At 42.3% G+C, this 24,252-nt stretch overlaps 1 protein-coding gene across 1 annotated transcript; it reads left to right on the top strand.

The window, feature by feature from the left end:
* On the top strand, positions 1-23,235 carry cspg4ba (chondroitin sulfate proteoglycan 4ba). The gene is made up of 10 exons (XM_084024408.1): positions 1-245; positions 3,804-3,967; positions 6,090-9,662; positions 10,248-10,721; positions 11,294-11,470; positions 14,902-15,100; positions 16,506-16,637; positions 18,814-18,986; positions 19,426-19,609; positions 19,794-23,235. The coding sequence occupies exons 1-10, from the start codon at positions 116-118 to the stop codon at positions 21,851-21,853; spliced, it is 7,266 nt and encodes a 2,421-aa protein (XP_083880534.1). The 5' UTR covers positions 1-115; the 3' UTR covers positions 21,854-23,235.
* The last annotated feature ends 1,017 nt before the right edge of the window (positions 23,236-24,252 follow it).

Genomic DNA, 24,252 nt, shown 5'->3' with positions numbered 1-24,252 from the left:
GACACATCGGTGCCTCCTCGGTAGAATACAGTTCAGCTTGATAACTCGGCTGTTGCGTTTGTCGGTACCGACGCGGGAAGAAGCGCTCGACGTGTCCGTAAATATGTAACCGTGAATGTCCCGTAATATTCCTCCTTTCCCACCGGGACCGAGAAAGATGGACGCTTTCGTGAGGAGCACCCAGAAGAAGTTGTGGCTTCGCGGTCTGCTTTGGTGGTCGCTCCTGGTCGGTCTGGCGTCGGGAGGTAACTTTTCTCTAACCTTAACTAAAACAAGCGAGAAACAAACTGATTTCATGGTGCTTTCAATGCCGATTCGTTAACACCGTTACCGTATCAGTGTGCTGGTTAACTTTTGACGGGCTTCTTCCAGGTGTTTGTAGTTTTACTTAAGAACTACTTTCACCCTGAAGGCTGCTTGAGATTGTCAGAAGTTCACTACATGTATGTTTGTTTTGTTGGTCCTGGCTGTGATTTCCTTCGTATGTGGAGCTACAATACTATTCTACACCCTCACCAGCCAAAGCAGGCTCGCTGTAGTGTCACCTTACAGAGGCTCGTTACGTGTTTTCTGTATGTGAGGTCGAGTTGTATGGGTTTCACAGCACTTTCAACACACTGAAATTTCATTGAATTTCATTCATATGGCAACAATAGAAAGACGTTTTTAGCCAGCATGATTCTGATGCCAGATTTTCTCAAATGAATGAGGCCAATAACATGAATGTTTGTGTTTATGTATGTATGGCGCCAAACTGACTGTGACAGCAGCATACTCAAAGAAATTCAAAGAAATGGACAGTCGTCGCAGCGTTGATAGGTCTTAGGGACAGAGAAGTGGGGTTACAAATGAGTCACAGCTTCAGATGTACGTTATTTACATCCATGTGGGCATAGCCTCTCTGGTTGGTTTGATCCCAACGCGTGTGTCATATGAATTCAGCGCTCATCCAGTCTTTGCCCCTGAGGATAATCAGGAATTATTTCACCTCGACTCCCTCTCACTGTGTCCTTCATAGAAAATAACTATCGACATTTCTTTCACCTCAATGCACGTATTCCCTTTTTGTATTACGAAACAAGCCTTTTGCCAATAAGACGTCCACGTCCCAGGTTGTGACTACACATCAGCGACGGAGCGGCACAACAGTCAGCAGAAACCTTAAAGAGGCACTTCAGTCAAGTTGCATCTCTGATCTGCTGTGCAAAGTGAGCACACAGGCAGTGACAAGCGCTGGTCCTACCCCTTAAATTAACTGTAAGCGGGCATTCGTTCAAAAGGTCAACGGCTTTGTTGAAATCTCACCCAAAAAAAGAGCAGCTGACGCAGAGAAACCGGCCCTGCAGACATGTAGATTACAGGACAACCAACCACAGTCAGGTGTACCTTCCACCTGCATACATGGGTATTGTTTTCTAGAAGTCCTCTTTCATTTACATACGCCTCCCTCTCCCAAATACCCATGTTTCAGCACGTTAGTAGCCCTTATTTTTCTAACACCTTTTCAAGAATTCAGTAACGGTGGGGAAGACCTTTTTTTTTTTAAACCAAACACGGCGTTCAATCGCATGACTTCAACATCACTGTGACGACACCAAGAACGCAATTGAGCGTGCACGTCCATCCTTGTGAATTTGAGGGAAAAATGTTATTGCATTCCTCTTGGCCGGTTTTTTGGAGATGCTTCCTCCCTGTTATGTCCACAGAGCCACTCAGACGGATGAACATGACGTATAAATGATAAAGGACGATAAATCCGGGTTGTCTGAGTGAAGATGAGGAACGCTGGATGTTGTGGGCCAATCAATTAGTTTATTTCCAGCTGTTGCTAAAGGCTCATTATACCCGAACGGGCTGTTAATTTGTTTTAAACAAACAATCTATATTTTTCTATTCAAAAATAGGTTTCAGGTCTCTATATCAGCTTTGGTAGGGATCTTTGGTAAAAGTAAGTAACTGCAGGATATGATTTTAAATATATTCAAAATGTTTTCAGGCTCGTGTCTGCCCTTTACTTGATTATTCAGCTGGGGCCCTAGAAATATTTCTATGCGTGAATTAGTGCAAAACAGTACTTCTTTTCGGGTGTGCACAAAGTATCACCGTAGCTGCTTGTAGTGGAGAACGTGGGTTGGAAACAACCATTTCTGACAATGAATTTATCATTTTAAGTCACTTTTCAAGCAGAAATATTCACTGGTTCCATCTAATCTTCTGTATTTCTTTTTTTTTCTGACGGTAAACTGAATATCTTGACTGATGGCCAAAAGAAGATTTTTTTTTACTTGTTTATGGCATTTTTTAGACAAATCAAGAAAATATTTGTCGGATCAATCGGTAATGATGTAATTGTTTGTGTCAGCCCAAAAATTGTGCTAGGTTGATCAGGTTTCATTGTTTATAATTAATCTTAGAATAAGGCTGAATAATGTATTGATATTATATCAATGTTGATCAAGTGTGAAAACAAACTTTTCTTTCTTCTATTCGGTATACAAATGTTTTGTTTTTTGTGCTTAAATATAGATTTGAAAAAATATGTGCATGTTTGATAAGTGATTGTGTTGCCAGACAATGCATGTGATACGCTAAGGTTGCTTTTTCTCTCAGCTCCTCTTGATTGCTGACTGTGTATTGATTTGGCTGACGGGCTAATTTACACGCTTTACTGGCTTAAGTGTGCTAGTTTATGCTGCACAATCGATACGGATTGGATTCGGTCAAACAAACTACCAATTAGTGCATTAACCCTTTTAGCAGTAACAACAATGCATTAACTCACATTAACTTTTATCCGGTCTCCCCAGTGAGTCACTCAGGCCCACGAGCTACTCAGTTCTCGCTCGAGGTCACAAACCACGAATGAGACAAATGCGGATTAGACACGTTTCTTCATAGAGGCGAAGACGTTTGTTAACCTTTGAGTGTGCGTGGGAGCTCTGGAGCTCATTAGCAAACTGAGCTGCTGGTGCCCGGGCACGATGACTTGGATGAGAAAAGCTTCAGAGCGCGTTAGGCGAGATTACAGGGTGATGTGAGATGGCTGGGAGGTGAGGTAGAAGAAACAGCTGGGTCCGTCCGCCACGTCGTTTCTAGAACATGAGGCCGCGGACAATGTGGAGACGTCAGAGCCTTTCATGTTCAGGTTGAAGGTTCCTGTCAGGGCAGCGCAGGCCCAAACATGTCTGACTCCTTCCGAGCTCGTCGCCACATCCCCTGCCTCGGTTTGAGCGCTGCTGTTGTGACATTGAAGTCAAATATCTTTCAAATTCAGCTACAGTCCGTGAACAACCTTCTCTTCAAACCAAAACAACAAGCAGAGACGTCAACCTGCGATTCCGTCCCAACGCGCTGGTTTTGTTTCGTCCTGAATGTTGTTATTATGTTACATGTAAAGGTTTAGTGCTGCATAATTCTCCTACTTGAATGCATGTAAATCATTATGGTGCAACTAAGCAGGCCCACCAGGAAGCAAGCATCCTTTTAAATCAGGTGCGGTATAATTTGTGCTGTGTTTATGTGTGCTTCCCACATACAACTCCACTTCTTAAGAACAAACTGGGATGATAAATAGCCTGACTTTTATATCTAAATGTCACATGTTGGCTATAATAAGACCACAACGCTTGACTGGCTCTGTTTGCTGTATTTGCTGCCACTGTACTTTCTGTTGCATTCAACCTTCATACTCTGAGTGTTGAGGATTGATTTAACAGATTTAACAAGCGAGCACCACATTGGAACACATATGTTCTCCCTCTTCTTTTGAAAAATCTATCCTTGACTATTGTCTCTTTCTCCAGCTTCCTTTTATGGCGATGGCTTTGTCCAGCTCAAGGCAACGGAGTCGTCCGACCATAACACAATCCGCCTCCGCTTCCGAACCTCCAGTACCGACGGCCTGCTGTTTCTCGCCGCCGGCCAGACCAGCTACTTCCTACTAGAGCTCCATGCCGGTTGCCTGCAGGTGGGTACATCCATGGCCTCGGCACAGAAGCATATATGTTCAAGCATACATGAGCACACACGTGCACACACGCATATCTGTACAGGCATATATTTGTGCTTGATCACATGCACGCGTATAGAAAGACATGACACACACACACACACACTGATCACCTCGAGGTATGGCTCCATCGCAGTTGACGGTTTCAGTCTCTCAACACAGTAACACAAGTGGACAAGCCTGGGTGGTGGGAGCTGAGTGTTATCTCCACACCAGTCACAGTGAAAACTAGGTGATGCCAGCAGATCTTTGTCTTCATTGTATTTGAGTGATTATGTGATATCCTGTACGTTTGGCCAGTGAATTAGTCTGCTTCATTCTGCCTCTCCTAACAATTATATAATTTTAATGTTTGAATACTGCTTGTATGCACTTGCTTTGTACCCAATTATTTTAGCTCTGAATTAATGTATAGGTAACCATGAATATGTCTGCTCAGTTACTCCGGTAACTTTTGCAAAGCAAATAGTGTATTTGTATGCTGCTATATTAGTGCTCTGATTTTCAAATGTAGCACCTTTCATTAAAATTAAATTTAAGTAAGACTGTGACCAGCAGTAAAATAAAAGGCTCTAAATATACACAACATACAGTACACACCTCTGGCAATTTGCTTCTAATTTAATGACAAAATATGTTCACCTTGGGCACAGTTTTAGGATGGGTTTGTGTCCTAAGTGGAGTGCACTATTTTTATCCCACAAGCCTCACTGGGAGGATTTAAGGTTGAAATACATTTGTCAAGACTGCTTCTTAAGCATCCTGTAAGCAGCTCTGCCAGGCTAAATCAGCATAGAGAATGGGCAGATGTACTGTACTGTAAGAAGCCTTTTTAATATGCAGACACATTCATAAGAAACACAGGAAGTCCTTAGATATGCATTATATCTTTTGTGCAATCGACTCAAGAAATCCTCGTGGCAGCATCTATTTGTGTCAGACTTGTGCTACCGGGAAGAAATCACACCACGTTGCATTGTCGTACTTCACTGAGCACGAGGAGTGAGCTGCTCGTCCCTGTTCCTTAAACTGGCGAGGGTCACCAAATAATGTTTTGTTCACTTGCACAAGTTATCCTCAGGCTTGTGGTCTCGTTCCACGTGAGCCAGAGACGTGAACGTCACTCCCCGGAAACCCATGCATGAATAGCAGGGACTCGGGAGCAAGCCTTGACAAGCATGTCATCTAAATGCAGCATTAGTTTGAGATTGTGACATGATGCTCTGCGGACATAGCTGAAGGCAAAGACATAATAGTTCTCTTCCTGCCTTAAATCGCAGACAAAGCTCACAGTTGTAACAACGGGTGACATCAGAGTACAAGCAGTCTAAATACAGTTTCCCTTTCCAGGTGTTACAGTGTCATAATGTCTTAGGAGATAAAGGCCAAAAGTCTGTCAAAAAAAATATAAGTGAAAAATGAAAATAAATAATTTATTCAAAAGAATTTCAGAACTGAATCATTATTATATTAAAGTACATTTTGCAGAATTCAAGATCAATACCTGAACTTTCAGTTTCAACTTTTATTTTTCTTAAAACAATCTAAACTATTGATTTAGCTCCATACAAGGATTAAGCTCCATAGAATGGTGGTCATGAATGTCTACAAAATGTAGTGGCAATCAATCTAATAGTTGTCAAGACATCAACCTCATGGTGGTGCTGGAAGTCACAGGGTCAACAAATTCCACAATATTCATCCTCTAGGACCACAGATCTTGGATATCTGTACCAAATTCAACAACAATCTATGCAATGGTTATGCAATGTTACAAAGAAACACAAATATAACCGACAAGAGGAAAAGTTAGGGGATCAAGTCAATAGGCTTCATCTTCTTGGGACTCTGAATGTCTCTTGAAATTTCATGGCGATCCATCCATTGAGGTATTTAAAGTGGATATCCAACTGAGGCACATTGTTAGTGTAACAGCAATCATATTGAATGAGGGACAAAACAAAAAAAATCCAAACTTAATTTAAATTGAAATACTGTTTCGATCAGTATGTACATTTACCTTTTCATTCCTGCCATATAGCAAATTGTATAATCCTGTTTGGTTTGTTTCTTTTCTTAGCTGAAACTGGACCTTGGATCGGGGGAGCTAGTCTTACAGTCGGAGAGAGGCACCCAGCTGAACGACTTGGCCTGGCACTCTGTGGAGGTCCACCATGTGCTGCACAATGTTACTCTGATCGTAGACAAGAACTCTCACATGGGTGTAACGATTCCAGGCTCCAATCATAATCTCCACATTTTGGATGGGCTCTATGTTGGAGGCTCAGGAGGCCTGGACAGACTTTACCTCCCCAGAGACCTGATCAACTTCCGTGGCTGCATGGATGAGGTGGTCTTCAACGAACATGACTTGTTGTCATCACTGAGGCCATATACCGGATTTAAGACTGTCCATGAAGTGTCTTTAGGCTGCAGTCCTCAATTTTTTGCCACAGAGGAGGATCCTATCAGCTTCTTCAGCTCCAGGGCTTACATTTCTCTCCCAACCTGGAACGCCCAGCAGGAAGCGACATTTGAGTGTGTTGTGCACACTTCAGCCAAAGATGGAATTCTCCTGTACAATTCCGCCAAAGAGGGGGGCTTTGTTGCTGTAGAGATTCAGGAAGGATTGCCGGTTGCCATTGTTGAGAAAGGTGGAACCAAAAGCGAGCTTCGATCCCTCACATTCATCAATGACAGGAAATGGCATTCTATCAAGTTGCATTTCACTTCCAAAAGCCTTGAGCTTACTGTTGACGGAGAGATGGTGAAAAGCAGCATTAACTCTCGTTCAAAGGGGCTTCAGCTTAAAGGTCATCTTTTTATTGGAGGTATCGATGACGGCACCAGATCAGAAGTCAGGAAGGTGGGGCTTGTCTCTGTGTCTGGAAAGCGTGTCAGAGGAGGTTCCTTTAAAGGATGTTTGAAGAATATTGAAGTCGACGGAGAGAAGACAGGTCTCTCCAATGCTGTAGTTACCAAGGATATCTCGGTTGGTTGTGAACCAGAGAGAGAACCGGAACCATCGACCACTGCAAGTCCAACAAGTGCACCGGGATCCCTCTTCTACTTTGTGACACCAACGCCATCGCTTCACATGTCCACCCTTGCGAGGGGCTTGGACAGAAAGTATGGCTCGAATTTTGTGCAGCTCAAAAACCTTGTGGTCCAGGAAGGCGGTAGAGCATCTCTCGAGGCCAAACACATCAAGGTACTCTTGGACTTCAAGAAACTAGGCATTCGACAGTCTCAGATCATGTTCCGTATTCGGGAACAACCAATTCGTGGTCAGATGAGGCTTGACGTCGACCAGGACCAAGAAGAGAACACCTTCAGCATGTTGGACCTTTGGCACGGACGTGTGATGTATATCCACGGAGGCTCTGAGGAACCAGATGACTTCTTCATATTTTCAATTCATTCTAGCAGTAGAAGGCAAGTTCCTGATTATCTTAAGAGCAACAAGTTGTACTGCTACAATATTACTGTGACACCCACCAACGATGCACCTGAATTGAGTCTCCCTGAAGGAAATCTCTTTGTCCTGTTGGAGAACTCAAAGAAGCGCCTCACTATTGATGATTTGAAAGCCACGGACATTGACAGCAGCTCCACTGACCTCGTCTTCTCCGTGCTTGGGAACCTGAACGCTGACGCAGGGTATTTGGAAATTGAAAACAACCCTGGAACGCCAGTGACCACATTCTCATATTTGGATTTGGAGGAACTGAGGGTGTGTTATGTTCACACGGGGGTTCGAAACTCAAGGATAGTACTTAGAGTCAGCGATGGGGAAAAGGTCAGCAACACTGTGGTTCTAAGGGTCATGGCTGTGGCACTGGAGTATAAAATTGCCAACAACACAGGCCTTGAGATCATTCAAGGAGAGACGGCTATTCTTGGTTCAAAGCAGTTGGCTGTGCAAACCAATGCTGTAAAACAAGTTGTAGAGGTCCGTTATGATATCATTGAACCCCCTCAGTATGGAGAACTCCAAAGACTTCACTCAAGCGGTGAATGGAGGCCTGCTGACTCCTTTTCCCAAAGACTTCTCGAAAAAGGGCGCCTACGGTACGTTAGCACTTTTCAAGACATCCAAACATCCAATGCTTCTGATTACTTTAAGAGCAGAGTTAATGTGGCTGCAAGGGCAACCACTGAAATACTCTTCCCAATCACTGTGAAGTGGGTGAATTACCACCTGGTGAGGAATGTTGTGATAGACATGGATAAAGTTAGAAAAGTGACGTTGGACTCGGAGTGTCTTTTTGCCAAAGCTGAAGGCGTGGCCCTGTCAGAGGACGACATTCATTTCCGTGTTCTCACTATGCCAAAGAAAGGGAAACTCCTTTTGGACACCACAGTCTTGGGGAAGAACTCAACCTTTAGCCAAAGGAATGTAACAGATCTTAAAGTACATTATGAGCTTGTGGAAAGGCCTTATGAAGACACAAGTGACAGGTTCAAATTTCAGCTGGTTTCCAAACACGCTCAGTCACAATACTATGACTTTCGGTTTTCCATTAAAGCTGATGTCAACAGCGTGTTCTTGAAAAATGAGGGACTCTCACTTCTGGAGGGGGAAAGTAAGCTAATCAAAAAAGATGACCTGTTTGCAGAGACTTTGAGCACGAAGGATCTGTACTACACAGTAATAAGAAGCCCCAAACATGGGAAGCTGGCCCGTATCAGTCAGTCAAATTCTAACGCTAGCTACAACAACATCTTAAGCTTTAGTAATCAGGATATATCGGAAGAACGGATAATGTACATCCACGATGACAGTGAAACAACTCAAGATGAGTTTACTTTCATAGCCTCCACCAGCCAAGGTTTCAAATCCTCGATCACAGGAGACGAAATTGGCTCCAAGGAAGGAGTTTTCAACATATCTATTCAGCTACTCAATGACCAAAAGCCGGTACGTATTATTGATAAAGTGTTCCATGTAGTGAGGGATGGACAGAAGTTACTCACTATAGATGATTTGCGTTACCATGATGCAGACTCTGATTTCGATGATGGCCAGTTGATCTACACTCGACGTGGAATCCCAATGGGAGACCTCGTGCTGGTTAATGACACCACTCATCGGCTGTTCCAGTTTCACCAGAGGGATTTAGAAGAAAAACGAGTGTTGTTCATCCACAAAGGTTCGAGCACAGGCAGGTTCGTGCTCTTTGTCTCGGATGGCAAACATTTTGTATCGAGCCTTTTAGACATCAGCGCACACGAACCTTTCCTGAGGGTTGGCAACAACACGGGCCTGCTGGTTCAGAAGGGCCGGTCCGTAACCTTTTCCACAAGTAATTTTAGCGTTTTATCAAATTTGGACATCAGAGATGACCAGGAGGTCATCTTCAAGTTGGATGGGGCTCCCAAATACGGAAGACTGTATCGCAACGAAACAAAAGTGGAGTCATTCTCACGGTCCGACTTTAAGGACGGGCTGATCTCGTATCGGCATAATGACAGCAAACATCTTGCAGACTTTTTCAACTTAACAGTCAAAGCAAAAGGTCTTCAACTGGCTGTAAAGATCAATGTGAAAGTTTATCTGGAGAGTCACCAGAGGCCGCCCATCGTGCTGCATCACAACATCCTACTGGTGGAGGAGGGAAAACCAGTAAAGATCAGTGAAACTAAACTTGAGGTGAGTATCTCAGAAGACAGACAGATTGGGAATAAACATACATTTTCATTGTGGTCCTTAAAAATGTGCATAAATTGACCATCTTTTATTTATTCATTTGTATCGCAATTGATTAATTAATAAGTTAAATGGAATATGTTTCCCTTTTCTTTAAACAGTGGTCACTATCCTCACCTTTACAGACGCCAATAATAATAAGAATTATAATTATGATATTAATAACAATGATAGGCATACCTGTGGAATATGAGCATAATGTTTTATTTCAAATGTTTTATGTGCAGAGCTTCCAAACCTGATTTTTAAAATATTTCATTGAACAAGCTGCATGTTGGTGTGTAGTTATTGTGTCAGAAGGGGAACAATTATTACACATCTAAACTATAGTAAAAGGACAATATAGCACTAATATTAGTTTTTACTACTCTGGTTTTTAAGGCTTCTGAAAGGGTAGAAACTAAATCCTTGACCAGTTTTTGCTTTCCCAAGATGCCATGTTATATCAAGAGCAAAATAAAAACTAAGCTTTAGTGACACATGAAACTTTTCAAATTTAACCAGCGATATGTTTTCCGATCGCTGCAGGTCACTCACGAGGACAACCTGCCATCTGAGATCGTATTCACAGTCAAGGTAGCCCCCTCTCATGGCTTTCTCCGGCATTTTGTGGAAGCGGAGGAGCGCTACATCGGAACCAAACATTCCCCTGTCAAGACGTTTACCCAGGCGGACATTAACAGTGGGAACATCCAGTACATGCAGGTGGAGCCCGACAAAGTAAACGACACTTTCATCCTGGATGCCACCAACGGGGTGACGGATGTCAACGACATAAGGATGTCCGTTGACATCATCCCACGCCTCATCCCACTGCTGGTCTCCAACTTCACGCTGAACGAGGGCGCCTCCAAGGCGCTGACTCGTGATGTGCTCAAAGTCACCAACAGACACTTTTCTGGAATCAACTTCTTGTATAGTGTGACTGAGCCCCCGCAGCATGGTCACATTGAGCACTCTCGACATCCCGGCATGGCCATCACCTCTTTCCCCAGGAGGCAGGTGAGATATTCTGACGCTCATGTCGTAGCTACAGAAAAATATCAGTGGCCCGATGGAGAAATAATTGCCAAAACTAACACTAAATACACAGAGGTCATGTCTGTTTTAGCCATTTTACAGGCATTTATTTTCTTATTTCTCCCAAGTGTACAGGTATTTTGAAATTTAAAATGCATATTTAATGAAATTAATATTTGGAATAATTTGTTTCAATTCGATTGATGGATACATAATACCATGAGTCATTTTTTAAAATTGTTTTTATCCTAATTACAGATATTTTTCAATTATTCTAACCTAAAATTCAATAGTTAAATCACTACATTAAAGGAAGGAAAAAGTAACATTACCCTGGGTTGACCTCCTTTTTGCCTCACACTATTTTTTTCTGTCGTGTTTATGCTCCTAATTGCTTTCTAAAATTTATGTTTTTAGCTTTTGACCCTATATGCTTGCCATGTCACAGGATAAGAGAGTCGCACATCATTGTAGTGTTTGGTGCCCATTTTGAATACATCCTAACAGCTTTAATCTCACGTTCTCCTCAATAATCTCCATGATCTCTTAATTAGGTGGAGCACGAATTCATTTACTACGTCCACGACAGCAGCGAAACCTTATCTGACAACTTCACTGTGGTGGCCAATGACACGGGCCTGAGGAAGCAGAGTGCAGCCCAGACGGTGTACATCCAGGTTTCAGCTGTCAACGACGAACCTCCTGTTATTACAGCCAACAGGGTCCTCAGGGTGAGTCGGCAGTGCTGCTCTATATTTAAACTCTGGGCATTTTTTTTTTAACCACGTCTGGCACCATAACTTACTGTCAGACAATTTTCATGTGGGCAGTGTTGCAAGTTGCCATGGCTGGCTGGATTAGGGAAACTATGTCTGCTATGCGGAGGAGGGTCCAGGGAGGCCGGCGGCACAGAACAGACATTGGCATGTATTTGAGGGTGCCTGAGCTTTGTAGTTAGGCCTGTTATGGTGCTAAGGTGTTAAACTACTTATCCTGCCATTAAAATAAAGCACAGCTTTTTTTGCTGAGTTCATTGCCAGCGTTGGTGCTTCAGCGAATTTAAACGAAAGTGCTGCTATACCCTCAATGATTTCAAAGGGTTCTTATGAATACAGACGAGTTTATATCAAATGAAAAAATGACCCACAGGCATTTCACGGACAGGTGTCTTGCTGAATATGTGTTGCTTGAATTTAGTCAATTTCCCAGGAAGCCTAGTGTTGAGAAAGTGGCCCAGAAATAGCAGACACTGTGACGACATCATTCAGTCTGCTGTGAAAGTACTACACATTACTGTATGTTATAATATGTTAGCCATTAGGCGTGTGTGTGTGTGTGTCCATGTGCTGAGCAGTGCTGACTTTACAAGCTTCAGTAAGCAGAGTTGGGAGAAGTCCAGCTGGAAAGAGAGGCTGAAGTATAGGTTCTCTATTGTCTGTGCTGCTTTGCCCCAAATGCCTCAAATTCCTCTGAGATCCTGCAGACCCGGACATGAGCGCCTTCTAAAATTCACTGCACTTAAAATAGTTTATATGAGAAAGTCAGAATATTTCTTAAGGGGTGCTGTTTATCATTTTTGGTGATAGTCACTATTGGTTTCACTTAAATGTCATCAGTCATTATTTTAGAGATGTTAGGTTGAAGGTTTAGATTGCGTCCACAAGGTGGCTCTCTGTCACTGTGCTTCATGAAACGTGAACTGTCGGAAGATATTGAGAGGTTTACAGGTCCTCTCACAATCACATTTATTTTTAATTGAATCATATTGGAATATTATTATCAATTATGCCACAGGGATTGTCTAAACACTGAATAAACCCTACGATTCAATATAATCTACTGCAAATGCTATGCTCTCAACAAAGCCACAAGACTCCATTGGGGAAAAACTGGTAATTTTACCCTAGAGAATATGGGAGTTGCTGGTCTATTGCTCTCTGGATCTGCTAGTTAGTTTGTGATGTTGTGTGCCGTACTAAATAACACAAACTCACTCACCAATAAGAGATTCACGAGTCACCTCAACACACATAGAAGTAGTTGGTGTTTGTCAGTGAAGGACTCACAGGAATTAAATTAAAATGGATCAAAGAGGCAACATTTCGTTTCCACTTGCCTGTCGTCTCCATCACTAAAGCTGCAGCCTGATGAGCGGCAGACACCCCCGCCTTAGTTGAGGGAAAGATCTCGACCCCAAGGGGCTGCCCGCGCAAATTGGTTTCATGTGTGTTTTTCTTTGAATCTGGTGAGTCACACTGACGTTGTTTCTGACTGATCCTGCTGTGATTTACTGGTAAATGAGGGATTATGCTGTGATGTGTGCGGCGTCCCTGTGCGGTGGGTGGATGTGGGGTCTGTAGGTGCTAATTGAAAAAGTACCCCATGCGTCTGTTCCAGTAAGTAACACCTACAGTCGAGTTAGAGGCCAGCTCGCTGCCAGTTACACACAAGCCTTTCATTTTGTCATTTTATGGCCATGCCGACACCAGTGTCGCCCAATATTTAGTGTTTTAAAAGGTTTAATGTCATCCTCGGATTCTCTCACACTCGTATCATTTACCATGTTTGTGATATGCTATACACTCATGTAGCTGGTTTTGTTGTTGTTTTTTTGCACACTCTTGCGATGCTGACTTCTTCAGTCTGTGATCACTGGCCTTTCACATAAACCAACTTTCATAAAACTGTAGTAGAACTTGCCAGTAAAAACACTTGCTAGTTAGCTACTGTGTAAACACTGATATGTTACTGTGATCACACCCTTAGTGTAAATGCTGCATATCCTGTGGCTGCCTACTTGTTCCAAGAGGAAACTCATTTGTGTAAAAAAGGAGTGTCTGTACTTTGTTTTGTGCTTAAGAATACTTGCAGACTATGAGCTCCAAAGTGGAATTTATTACCAAAACCTAATATAATTTGGGATTAAGTTTATAAGGATGTGTTCAAATGTAAACTTGTAACATGTAGTTTTTTGGGGAGATACTTGAATAAATATATATTTCTATGTGTCACTTTACAAAAAAGCTTTGTCATGTTGCTGTCGCTTCAGTGTAGTGAAGCGTCGTTTAATGCAGAGTAACGGCTAGTCCAGCTCACTTAAATTTCCATGTAGCTTGTCCAACACTGATCATTTCCAGTTGCAGAAGGCAGCTGTTTTCCACACAGCACTGTCGGACAAGTTTAAAGAAAGTTTAGCGACCAGCTGGTGAACATAGTGGAGCATTTCGCAGAGGAAAAAGGCCTATTCAAGTCGATTTTAGGAGACGTAAATTCTCATGATTTGTGTCCTCTAAGTATTTGCTGTGGAATCATAACCCGTGTGAGGGACAGTGACATATTATGCAATAGTTTTCTCAGGCCTCGAGTTTTGAGGCTCATCCTTTATTGTCTGCACAGTTCACTAGTTTTGTGCTCTGTGTGTCAATGAGTTCCTCTGTTCCTTCGTGTTTAAGCTCGAGGCTTTTGAATTCACACGGAAGCGGGGACCTTAACTATGCCTCGCCAACCCTCTGCACTACAGCCAAGTGTGTTTAAAGTCTGTGGTTATATTTAGTCCTGAGCTGTCCTTCATTTGAATTACATTGTTGAACAGGACTTGAGTGATGCTCAGAGTGACATTTTCCCATGGGTTGTTGCAGTCTTGCCGTCTTTAGGTGCCTCGGTTAGAGATTCTTTTTTTTACAGCGGTTCTGCACGGTTGGATGATATAGAGTGGGGAAAATAACAAGAGGAAAGATGTGAAATAGCCTTGGAGCTTGACTCACACCCACAGCATCCTGGGTTCATCATATGTGATGATGATGAATGACAAGGACACATCAGCTTTGTGCGTAGCTCTTTGATGCGTCTCGCTTCCTTTCTTTGTGTTGTAGCTTGCTGCTTTACAAGTGCATTTATCTCAAGAGGAAAGTGCATGGGACATAATCCTGTTCTTTTCTACAGATCGTATTTAAGATTTTTATTAGGGGGATTTCTTCATAGCCTGGCATCAAATCAAAAGAAACATTACATAGCAAGTAATTCGCTCTGTTGTGTAATAAAATATGATAGCATTTCTTTTCATCTATCAAAATAAATCCTGTTAGCCTCATCCCATTCGTGGAGGTCTGTGTTGTCATGGAGATAAAAGGTGGCACCTGTCCTTGACCAATCTTGTGTCCAGGTTTGGGTATCCTCTGTGACTGAGATCAGGCCAGAGGATCTGAGAGCGCAGGACCTGGACACCCCCCCAGTGGAGCTGCACTACATGGTGACCCCACCCAGCATCGGACACCTGGCCCTGAAGAGTGCCCCCATGAAGGCAGTACTCAATTTCACGCAGGAGCACATCGACCAGGGACAGCTACTGTTTGTTCACAAAGGTAAACGTAGGTTGTTGTTGTTGTTGTTTTTTATCACCTACTAAACTAGAAACACTTATCACATGTTTGATTTACTTTTTATTTTGCATTTATACAACCAGCATAAAAACAATCAACAGAAATGGAAAGGTACAGGAGAGGTCAAGAAATCATAAACATGGTCCTCATCCCAAATCAGAAACTACAAAAACGATATAAAAAGATAATAACAACAGACACAAAAATGAAATGTGACTACATTAACCCTTAGGTACTGTTAAGGGAATTTTGTGTAGTTGGAGGTGCATTTATTGGAATAACTTTGGCTGTGATTGTTCCCTAGCGACCCCCCCCCCCTTTAAATTAAAGTATTATTTTGCCTGAAATTTCTCATTTCTTTGCAGCAAACTTGATAAAGTTTTGTACAAATAAAGTCTATAATATAAAAATATAAAATAAAGAATATATAGTGTATTTTTCAAAAAGCGGTTAGTGGTATATGATCAAAACTGGCATTTAAAGGGTTCATTTTTAAGTGTGATTAATTAAATCATGATATAAATTAAACAAGAACCCCTTCATGAAAACAATGGGGGGGGGGGGGGGGGGGGTTTGGAAAAAGATTGATCTTTCATAATTTTATAGCAGTTTAAATTTCAAAACACAAATCTTGTGGTTAACAGCACCAACATAACTTTTTTTAACGGGGCATAAGGGTCAATAAAATGTTATAAATTGTGTGGAATCAATTCTAATTTAATAATAAACAGTGGAAAACCTCTCATTTGTATTAAACAGCAGCCACAATGTAATATGTATTGCTATGGCGTGGGGGTGGGGGGGGGGGGGGGGGGGGGGGGATATTTTCATATTATATTGTGACATTGATTTTGATCGTTTTGCCCGGTCCTTAATAACCTGTAATGTATTGCTATAGATATGATCTGTATCCTTTTTACTCGGTCATGTTTTGGATTTAATGCAGTGATGCTAAATATAATTCATGTGTTTTTTGGGGTGGGTTCATTCAAGATAACTTGTTGTTGTTGTTCTTCTTTTTGCGTCCACTAGAGGGTGCTGTTGACAATTCCTCACAGTTTGATTTGCTTTGTATTTGAGTCAACTCGCATTGAAATCATAGTCCTCTGCAGGAACAATGTGAACTTTTCTAGTTAAAGTACTGGCAGCACTGATACAGACAGGTCAGAGGTGATGTTACTTTAATAGGCTGGAAACTCTCTTGTAAGATGGTTGATACGGTCTTTTAACATTTGGTTTTGTCAGTCTCAGATCAGGGTTCTGCTTATTGTTCTGATTGCTATCTACTTTTTTCTTTCTTTTCTTTTTACATATACATTTTTTTATTTGCCATGAACAAAGTGAAAACATGTACTCTTAAAACTAAGCTGTTTCATTGCATTTCCAGGTGCTATGTCTGGAGGATTCAACTTTCAAGTCAACGACGGTTTGAACTTCACTCCCAGGCAGATCTTCAGCATCACAGCCAGAGCCTTGGTCCTCAGTTTAGAGAAAAACCGTCCACTCAAGGTGTTTCCAGGTAAAGCTTCCTCTGAGTATAGAGGGATGAAGATAATTATGTTATCGGTCACACTAGAAACCAATATTGTTGTTCTTCACAGCGCTTCCTGAAAATGAGCTGAAATAACATAATTTCGTTCCGTGTCTCTGTCATCCCCTTTTTAGTTCTGCTATTAATATAAATAAGCATTGTATTGATTTCCTATTTTTTTTGCCTCCATTTGCGTGGGTGTGCTTGTGACACATTTCCGTCTCATATGCTGTATTTTGTGTTCAGCCCGACTGCAGACTTTGCTCAGAACCTCCTTTGGTTTAATAATTCAGCACCTTTCCAACAGTGGGAAAGTCATTACTTTATCCAAATACCAGACGGGTGAATCAGCTGACACTGCTTCGTGTTTTGATATAGAGCTCATGCTACTTTTAGTGGGCTGGCTGTTGTCTGTGCCTGCAAAAATATTTCAAGATTTTTTCCAACGGTCTGGTTTGCGAATTAGAAGGGAAAGGATATTGTGAGGGCAGCAAACTGCCAACTGGCACGCTCTGCTGAGCTTCCCAGCCACAGGGTGAGTGGGTACTTGAAAAGCTGTGCCACTGTCTGTTTGTGCTTTGTGCCAGGCGGGGCAGAGAGGGGGCGGGGTGGGAATGGGAGCTTTAACTGACAATGGAGGGTTTTGATGGGATGAGGGGGTGACATGAAACATTTTCACACCGTGGAGGTGTGAAAGTGTTTTCCTTCTTCCTCACAAAGTCCTCAAATGTCCTAAATGGTTGCATGTGCCTCATTAAGAAACCAGCGTTTACCTGAAAGCATTCTGACAGGAAGTCATTGCGGTGTTGCTGGCAAATACCAAACAGAACTTCTTGGTATGTGTTGTGTGTGGAATATAAGGGCAGTGTGATGCTATAAAATCTTAAGTCTTAGTCGTAGTCCAACAGCCACTTGTGAAGGTGGAGTTGATTGAATATGTGGATAACAAAGGGTGTAGTTTTGATTTTAGACACATTACATATTTATACAAGAAATATATATTTTCTTTATCTAAAAGATATGTGGGCAGGTCCTCCTTTCAGGCTCCATACAGCTCCAACAATGTTGACCATTAAAGGGATGGTTAACCCCAAAATCATAAAGGCATGTTTTTTTTTTTTTTTTTTTTTTTTCCAATTTTGGACATATTTGCAGTAGAAATGTCTGCTGTCTCTCCAATATAATGGGACTCCATGGCAATGGGGGATAACTATAGACACTTATAGACTCTCCTGGAAGACATTCATTAATTGTATAAAGTAGAGTATAGTGGCGGCTTAATTATATACTTTATAAATTCTATCAATCTTTTGTTGCTATATTCTTTTAATCCCTTGTCAGCATTATCATTTTAATCTCAACCCATCTCAAATTCCTAAAGTGGCAGACATTTTGCTCATCCCTCAGGCAGAGAATGAACAACTCACAGTTTTTTTGCAAAAGTATTTGGTTTGAGTTATGCTTTGTATTCCTGTGAGCATTTCTATGTCCAAATACTATTATTAAGAAGCGCTGCACAAATATCTGACAATACAGCAAAAACCCATCTTGTGCGGATGTAGCGCAAGAGAGGTTTCCATTGTATAAAGACAAGAAAGCCTCTTTCCCTCTTTATCTTGGAGGCAAATTTCCCATGAGACACAGATGGATGGAGGGAGTGCTCGCCACATGTGATGAATGAACTTCACTGTGCTTCGACCCTACTTTCCTTCTATTATCGCCTTCCAACATTTCCATCATCCTTTTTTTAGGATCCTCACAATCTTCCCAGTGGCAGCAGAGCTACGGAAATGTATGAAATCCATCTTTCAGGAAGAGAAGCTCTTAAGTCGTCTGTCCCAGTCATCAGGCACAGGAGTCTCTTTACAGTATCCATGAGAAGCACTTTTCATTTTGTTTGGACTTTATGTAACGCCGTGCAGTTGGATCTTAGACATCTAAGACCTCTCATCGGCCTATTACAGTTTATTTTTTTGTGTAACCTGATGTCAAATAGATGTGAAACTTGTAATATTTGAAGCAGCCACACAGGAGCACCAACCGTGTGGTGACAGCTGAACTGAACACCACACAAGAGCAACTAACAGATATATAGTTTCATGATCAATTATCCGAGCCACTTCACCAGTAATTCCCTTGAATAAATTTCACATCTTTCCTCCAGGCTCTTCCACTCCAATCACGAACAAGGATTTACAAGCAGTGACCAACGACGTCAGCAACACCTCGAGCCGCGTGATTGTCTTCAGTGTGATTCGGCATCCTAAGCTGGGGCGTCTGGTCAAGAGGCAGCCCGATAATTCAACCGTGGACATCTCCACCTTCACACAAGGCATGGTGGGTGAAGAGCTGGAGGTCATGCCGACACTCTCATTTTACAAAAGGATCACTTGAAATACAATACGAGGGAAGGGAACCAGTGTAAGATTAAACATTTCCCTCCGTTCATGTGAAAAATTGCCAGATTCTCCATGGTATTAATAATAAATATTCAGTTTCTTTTGCTGAATGGCTTTTTTGTAATCAATTATTTCTAATGGAGTATGTTCTGACACAGTTAAAGTTGTGATGCACTGTGCACTTTATTTACAGCTGAGCAATGCAGACTTAAATTAATGATGAAGTCATTACTGTAGTAATGTCCTCCAGAACTGATAAGTGAACTGTTTAAAACCACCAGTTCACTTTAGGGATGGCTGATCTGCATGTTGTTGATGTGAAGTTATTTTTGGGATCATGGTTTGGCCTGAGGATTTGTGGTGTTTTTCTACCACAGGTGAACAGAAAAGAAGTTGTCTACATTCAAACCCCAATAGAGTCGGTGGGCTGGGAAGCCATGGACTCCGTGACCTTCTCTGTGGCCTCGCCGCCTACTTCTCTGGACAGCCAGACCCTCAAAATTGACATTTCTTATGAGAATACTGGACCTGAACACAACACGGTCCTGCTTGCAAACACAGGTATGAACAAGAGTTAAGCAGTATTTGGTCAAATAGAAATGTATAGACAATTTTTCCTCCACTTTACATATGTGGCACAACTTTGTGTCGCTGCTGGTGTGATTCCATCACATGATGGTCTCTAGAAATGGATTATCCATGGTGGTGTTGGTAATTAACGTCTGCTATGTTTGCTTGGTGCTAGGTGCTGAGGTAACAGAAGGGGAGCGCGTCATCATTGATGAGTCCAAGCTGGACGCCACTAACCTGTTGTCCAAGCTGCCGACACCTCAGCGGAGCTCCCACGAGGTCTGGTTCCAGGTGACTTCTCTGCCCCAGCACGGTGTCATAGTGGTGGGAGAGAGAAACCTCACCAAGGAGAAGCCTAACTTTTCACAGTTCATCGTCAGCAAATACGGCATCGCCTACAAGCACGACAACTCGGAAACAACTTACGATTCATTTTCATTCAGCGTCTGGCTAAATCCTAAAGGCAAAACGGCACAATGGCCTCAAGATGACATCGATGTTGTTGAGGAGTGTTTTAACATTACAGTCACACCTGTGAATGATCAGCCACCTTTACTCAAAACCAAAGCTCCAAGTCTGAGAGTGGTGCAAGGGGATACAGTTGTCCTCGGGCCTGAGAATCTCAAAGTTGAAGACTTAGACAATCCTCCTGATGATATTAAGTTCTCTGTGATTAGCAAGCCAAACAACGGTTACCTAGCTCTCGAAGGAAGTCTGAATGAGTCGGTTGTGGCCTTCACCCAACTCCAAATCAATAACAGGAGCGTCTTTTTTGTCCACGATGGAAGCTCGGCCTCAGGGGTGTTCTACTTCAGTGTCACGGATGGCCATCATAAACCAATATATAAAATCTTTAACCTAGAAGTGATAGAAATCACCATTTCTCTGGTCAACTACACCGGATTGACACTGGTGCAGGGCAAGACTTCGGTGTCACTGACCAATGGCGACCTCGCTGCCGAGACCAATGGGAAAAACATCACCATTCACTACAAGATCACGAGGCCTCCCAACTTTGGCAAACTTTTGAAGGCAAACCAAGAGGTCGCACAGTTCGAACAGGAAGATCTACAGGCTGGAAGGTTGTCCTACCACATGACCTCCCTTTCCTCAGCAGATGACAGCTTTGAGTTCACCGCCTTCACTTCAGAGGCAAACGTGACGGGCCAAGTGTTTAACGTGACTGTCGCACCTTTGATCCAAGTTGGGAATGGTTTGAGGATTCCCAACGGGATCGCTGCCAAACTCAGCACTAGCTGGCTTAATGCCTCCGAACTGGCTAATATTAGTGGTAGTGACCCTATATTTGAAGTGATCGCCCACCCTAAGTATGGGAAGGTGGTCTGGTCAAAACCTAAAATGTCCAGGAAAGCTGTACCAGCCGAGACCTTCACCTTTCAGGAGGTGATGCAAGAGAAGGTGGCTTTGTTGCTGAATGCCAACATGACTGGAGTTCAGGAGCTAAATGACTCGCTGGTGTTTGTGCTGAAAGCTCAGAACGTCCCACCTGCTAAAGGAGAGTTCCACTTTACAGTCGTGCCATATGATGCCGCACTTTTTCCGACCACGATGAGTTCTGTCCGAACCACATCACCTGTTCCTCAGACGCCAATCCAAACTCCCAGAAATGCAAGTACTTCACCGGTCCTGTCTACAGCTTTCCTCTCCACTCAGCAGCCAAGCAAAAACCATCAAAGGTTCAAGGCGCGCAACCGCTGGGGGAACTCCAACAGAACTAACATTTTCAGCACAACTCTTGGCAAACCGACCCGCGGAACAGAGGATTTTCCCTTCAGGAACACACCAGTACGTGTAGAGTCTTACCCTCAAAAGACTTCCAGTCCGCTCTTGGTCATCTTACCACTGCTGGCCCTGCTGTTGTTAATAATCATCTTCGTAGTCCTGGTCGTCTTTCTTCGACACCACAGGCAAAGGAAGCAGAGCACCGCTGCATCGAAGGGGCCACCTTCCGCCGGTCTCCCCAGCAGTCAGTCCTACCAAGGTCAACCCCAGAGGAGCACAACAGTTCCCACGGTGACCGTCACTCCACTGAGCCCCAGCTGCCCAAGTAGCCCCGTGTTTGATCGGTTATTGACACAGAATCAGGGCTCCACTTATAACACCATTGATTCCAACATACTCGTAAGTTCTTGGAGTAATGGTTCCCCTGCATCATCTTCCCAAATGATTAGAACCACCACTCCCACCCTGCAGATGAACCAGTACTGGGTGTGATCCTCCACAAACCAATGTGTAGCTGTATGTTTTGGAGAATACACTTCATTTTGATAACAAACTAATTAAAGTGTGGTTGTGTACTTAAACAGGGAATTAGCTTGAAGCTGCATTGATCAACATTTCATCACTACTGAATCAAATTACAGTGTCATGTGTAGCGTTTCACTTGAAGTGGTATTACCTGACTCTGCAGCTTCATGGAGGTCATCATTGTGGTTTTTACTGCACATTACTGTATAATGCCAAGCATTCAGCAAGCTTAAGACCAAGATTTCTTGTCAAGAGTTGGTGAAGGCTAAACCTGGGCTCAAAGGCCACCATAAGGCCAGACACTCAGCTCTAATGGAATGATAACGTTGCTCTGTGTCTGCTGGATGAATCATTGAAAATGGTAACTTTATAAAGGTCATATACTGTATTTCCAGGCTGCTTGTTTTTGAGGTCCTCTGCCCCCTAGTGGCCAATAGTTGATTGACGCAGCTTCATGGGTGGATAAGTGCAGAAAACCCAATGTGCCAAAGTCCTTTCCCATATGTGAGTGTCAGGAGAGGGTTAGGTTGCACAATCCATGCAAACACTGGTTTACAACCGCTGCTGTGTGTCGAGTTGTTGGCAGAGAATTTGTTCACTTCAGTGTTTACATAGTGGTCATCATTGTGGTGAATTATAACTTATGTTTGCTGCCTCACGTATGTTTAATCAGTCATGTTTTCATCTGAACTTCCTTGAAGTCTCTTCCGTTATGGGTTACGATCGTCAGAGTGGAAGGTGACGCGAATAACAGCTTGAAACTGTGAATTAAGAAGACTGACACTGGCACAAAGAATTATAGTCTAAGCATTTCAATTGATTGTGCAGATTTTATATTGTTGTTATATATTATATATATTATAGCATCTTAACTTTTTTTTAACTCAGGTATTTCATGTTTTCTTTGTACGTCGGTCATTAACATCATGTTACCTTTGAATGAGGGTTGCATGTATTGTTAATAATTGAGGTCTTTGTCGAACATTGGATTGAATATTATAAAATGGACACAAATACTTCCTAAAATGGTTGCATATTGAAATTAATGTTTGGTACCACTATTAAGAAAGTGTATATATAGGCCTGATCACATCACACTGATAAAATAATAGCACTGTTTTTCATGGGGTTTTATTTTTATTTTATTTTACTATGCACAGTATTTATATATTTTCAAGAAGTGGGTATGAAAAATCAAGGCACTGATCTTAAATATTACACAAAATGATTCAAATTCAAATAGTAGGTATATTTTGTTTTCCATTCACAGGTTCTGCCTACAGTTGAATAGAAAGCTGAGTCCACATACGTTTTAAGGAGATTGATCCCAAAACACACAAGCATCTTTATCTATCTATGCTGAAATAAATGGTGGTAAATATGAATTATTCAACAAGCCTTGACTATCTTGACTTTATCCACTGTAGACCTTTGTAGTTTCACACTGTTATGATGTATCTACTGTCAATGAGAGGCCGCTGCTACGGGTCGGGAGATGAGAAATCGCTGTCACAGAAAGCCACTGTAATATTTCATGAATCATTTTGTACTGAAGAGTCTCTATCAAGTGTGTTCCAGTCTCTCATCTGAATGACGTCACCTACTATGTAACAGAAGTGTCATATTTATTTATACCATGTTTTTAATAAACCACTTTAAAATGAGTTTCTGTATTACACAGTAGCACTCGGATGAGTTTTTGGCCGTTTCCTCTACCGCTGTCATTTCAACTGTACTCTCATCCTGTGGCCCTTCCTCATAACTGTACTCTCATCCTGTGGCCCTTCCTCTTAATTTGCACTTAACTCGTTGCAACAAAAGATGCGCTGCACCAGAGGACCAATTAGACAAAAAATAATTATCATCATCACTTCTACTTTTTCTGCAATTACTGTAATTGTGGTTTTCCCCAAAAACACTAAAATCAACATGACATACAGCGGTATGTGTTTTGTAAATGTCCGCTAAGTAAATGCAGTGGAACATTAAGGCCCTCTGTCACGTGTGTGCAGGTGTTAATTAAAGGCTTGAGCGAGTTCACAAAGAATGCAAATTGTTCTAAGCGAAAAACAAATGTGCTGAGCTCGGGGATTGGTACTCGTGTTGATGCCGGTGTGCTAAATGGTCTTGTTGACGGCCAATGAGCTAATGGGAGCGGTGAGCAATGGCATCACATGCGAGTTGCAAACTTGACACAATGATGTCAGCTCACATTGTTCACCAAGAGGAACTTGTCTGGGATAGTTAACCGAGATGTTGTCATTTAAAAGGAAATTCCAGCCCAACTCGGGACTCATTGTTCACGAGTAAACGAGTTCAGTGCTTAAACAGCAAAATAGAAGAGGCACATCTTAACATGAGAATAC

This window comes from Eutrigla gurnardus (assembly GCF_963514095.1).
Source record: "Eutrigla gurnardus genome assembly, chromosome: 13".
NCBI classification, from domain to species: domain Eukaryota; kingdom Metazoa; phylum Chordata; class Actinopteri; order Perciformes; family Triglidae; genus Eutrigla; species Eutrigla gurnardus.
Note: the sequence above shows the minus strand (reverse complement) of the source record. Positions and strands in the feature narration are given on the sequence as shown.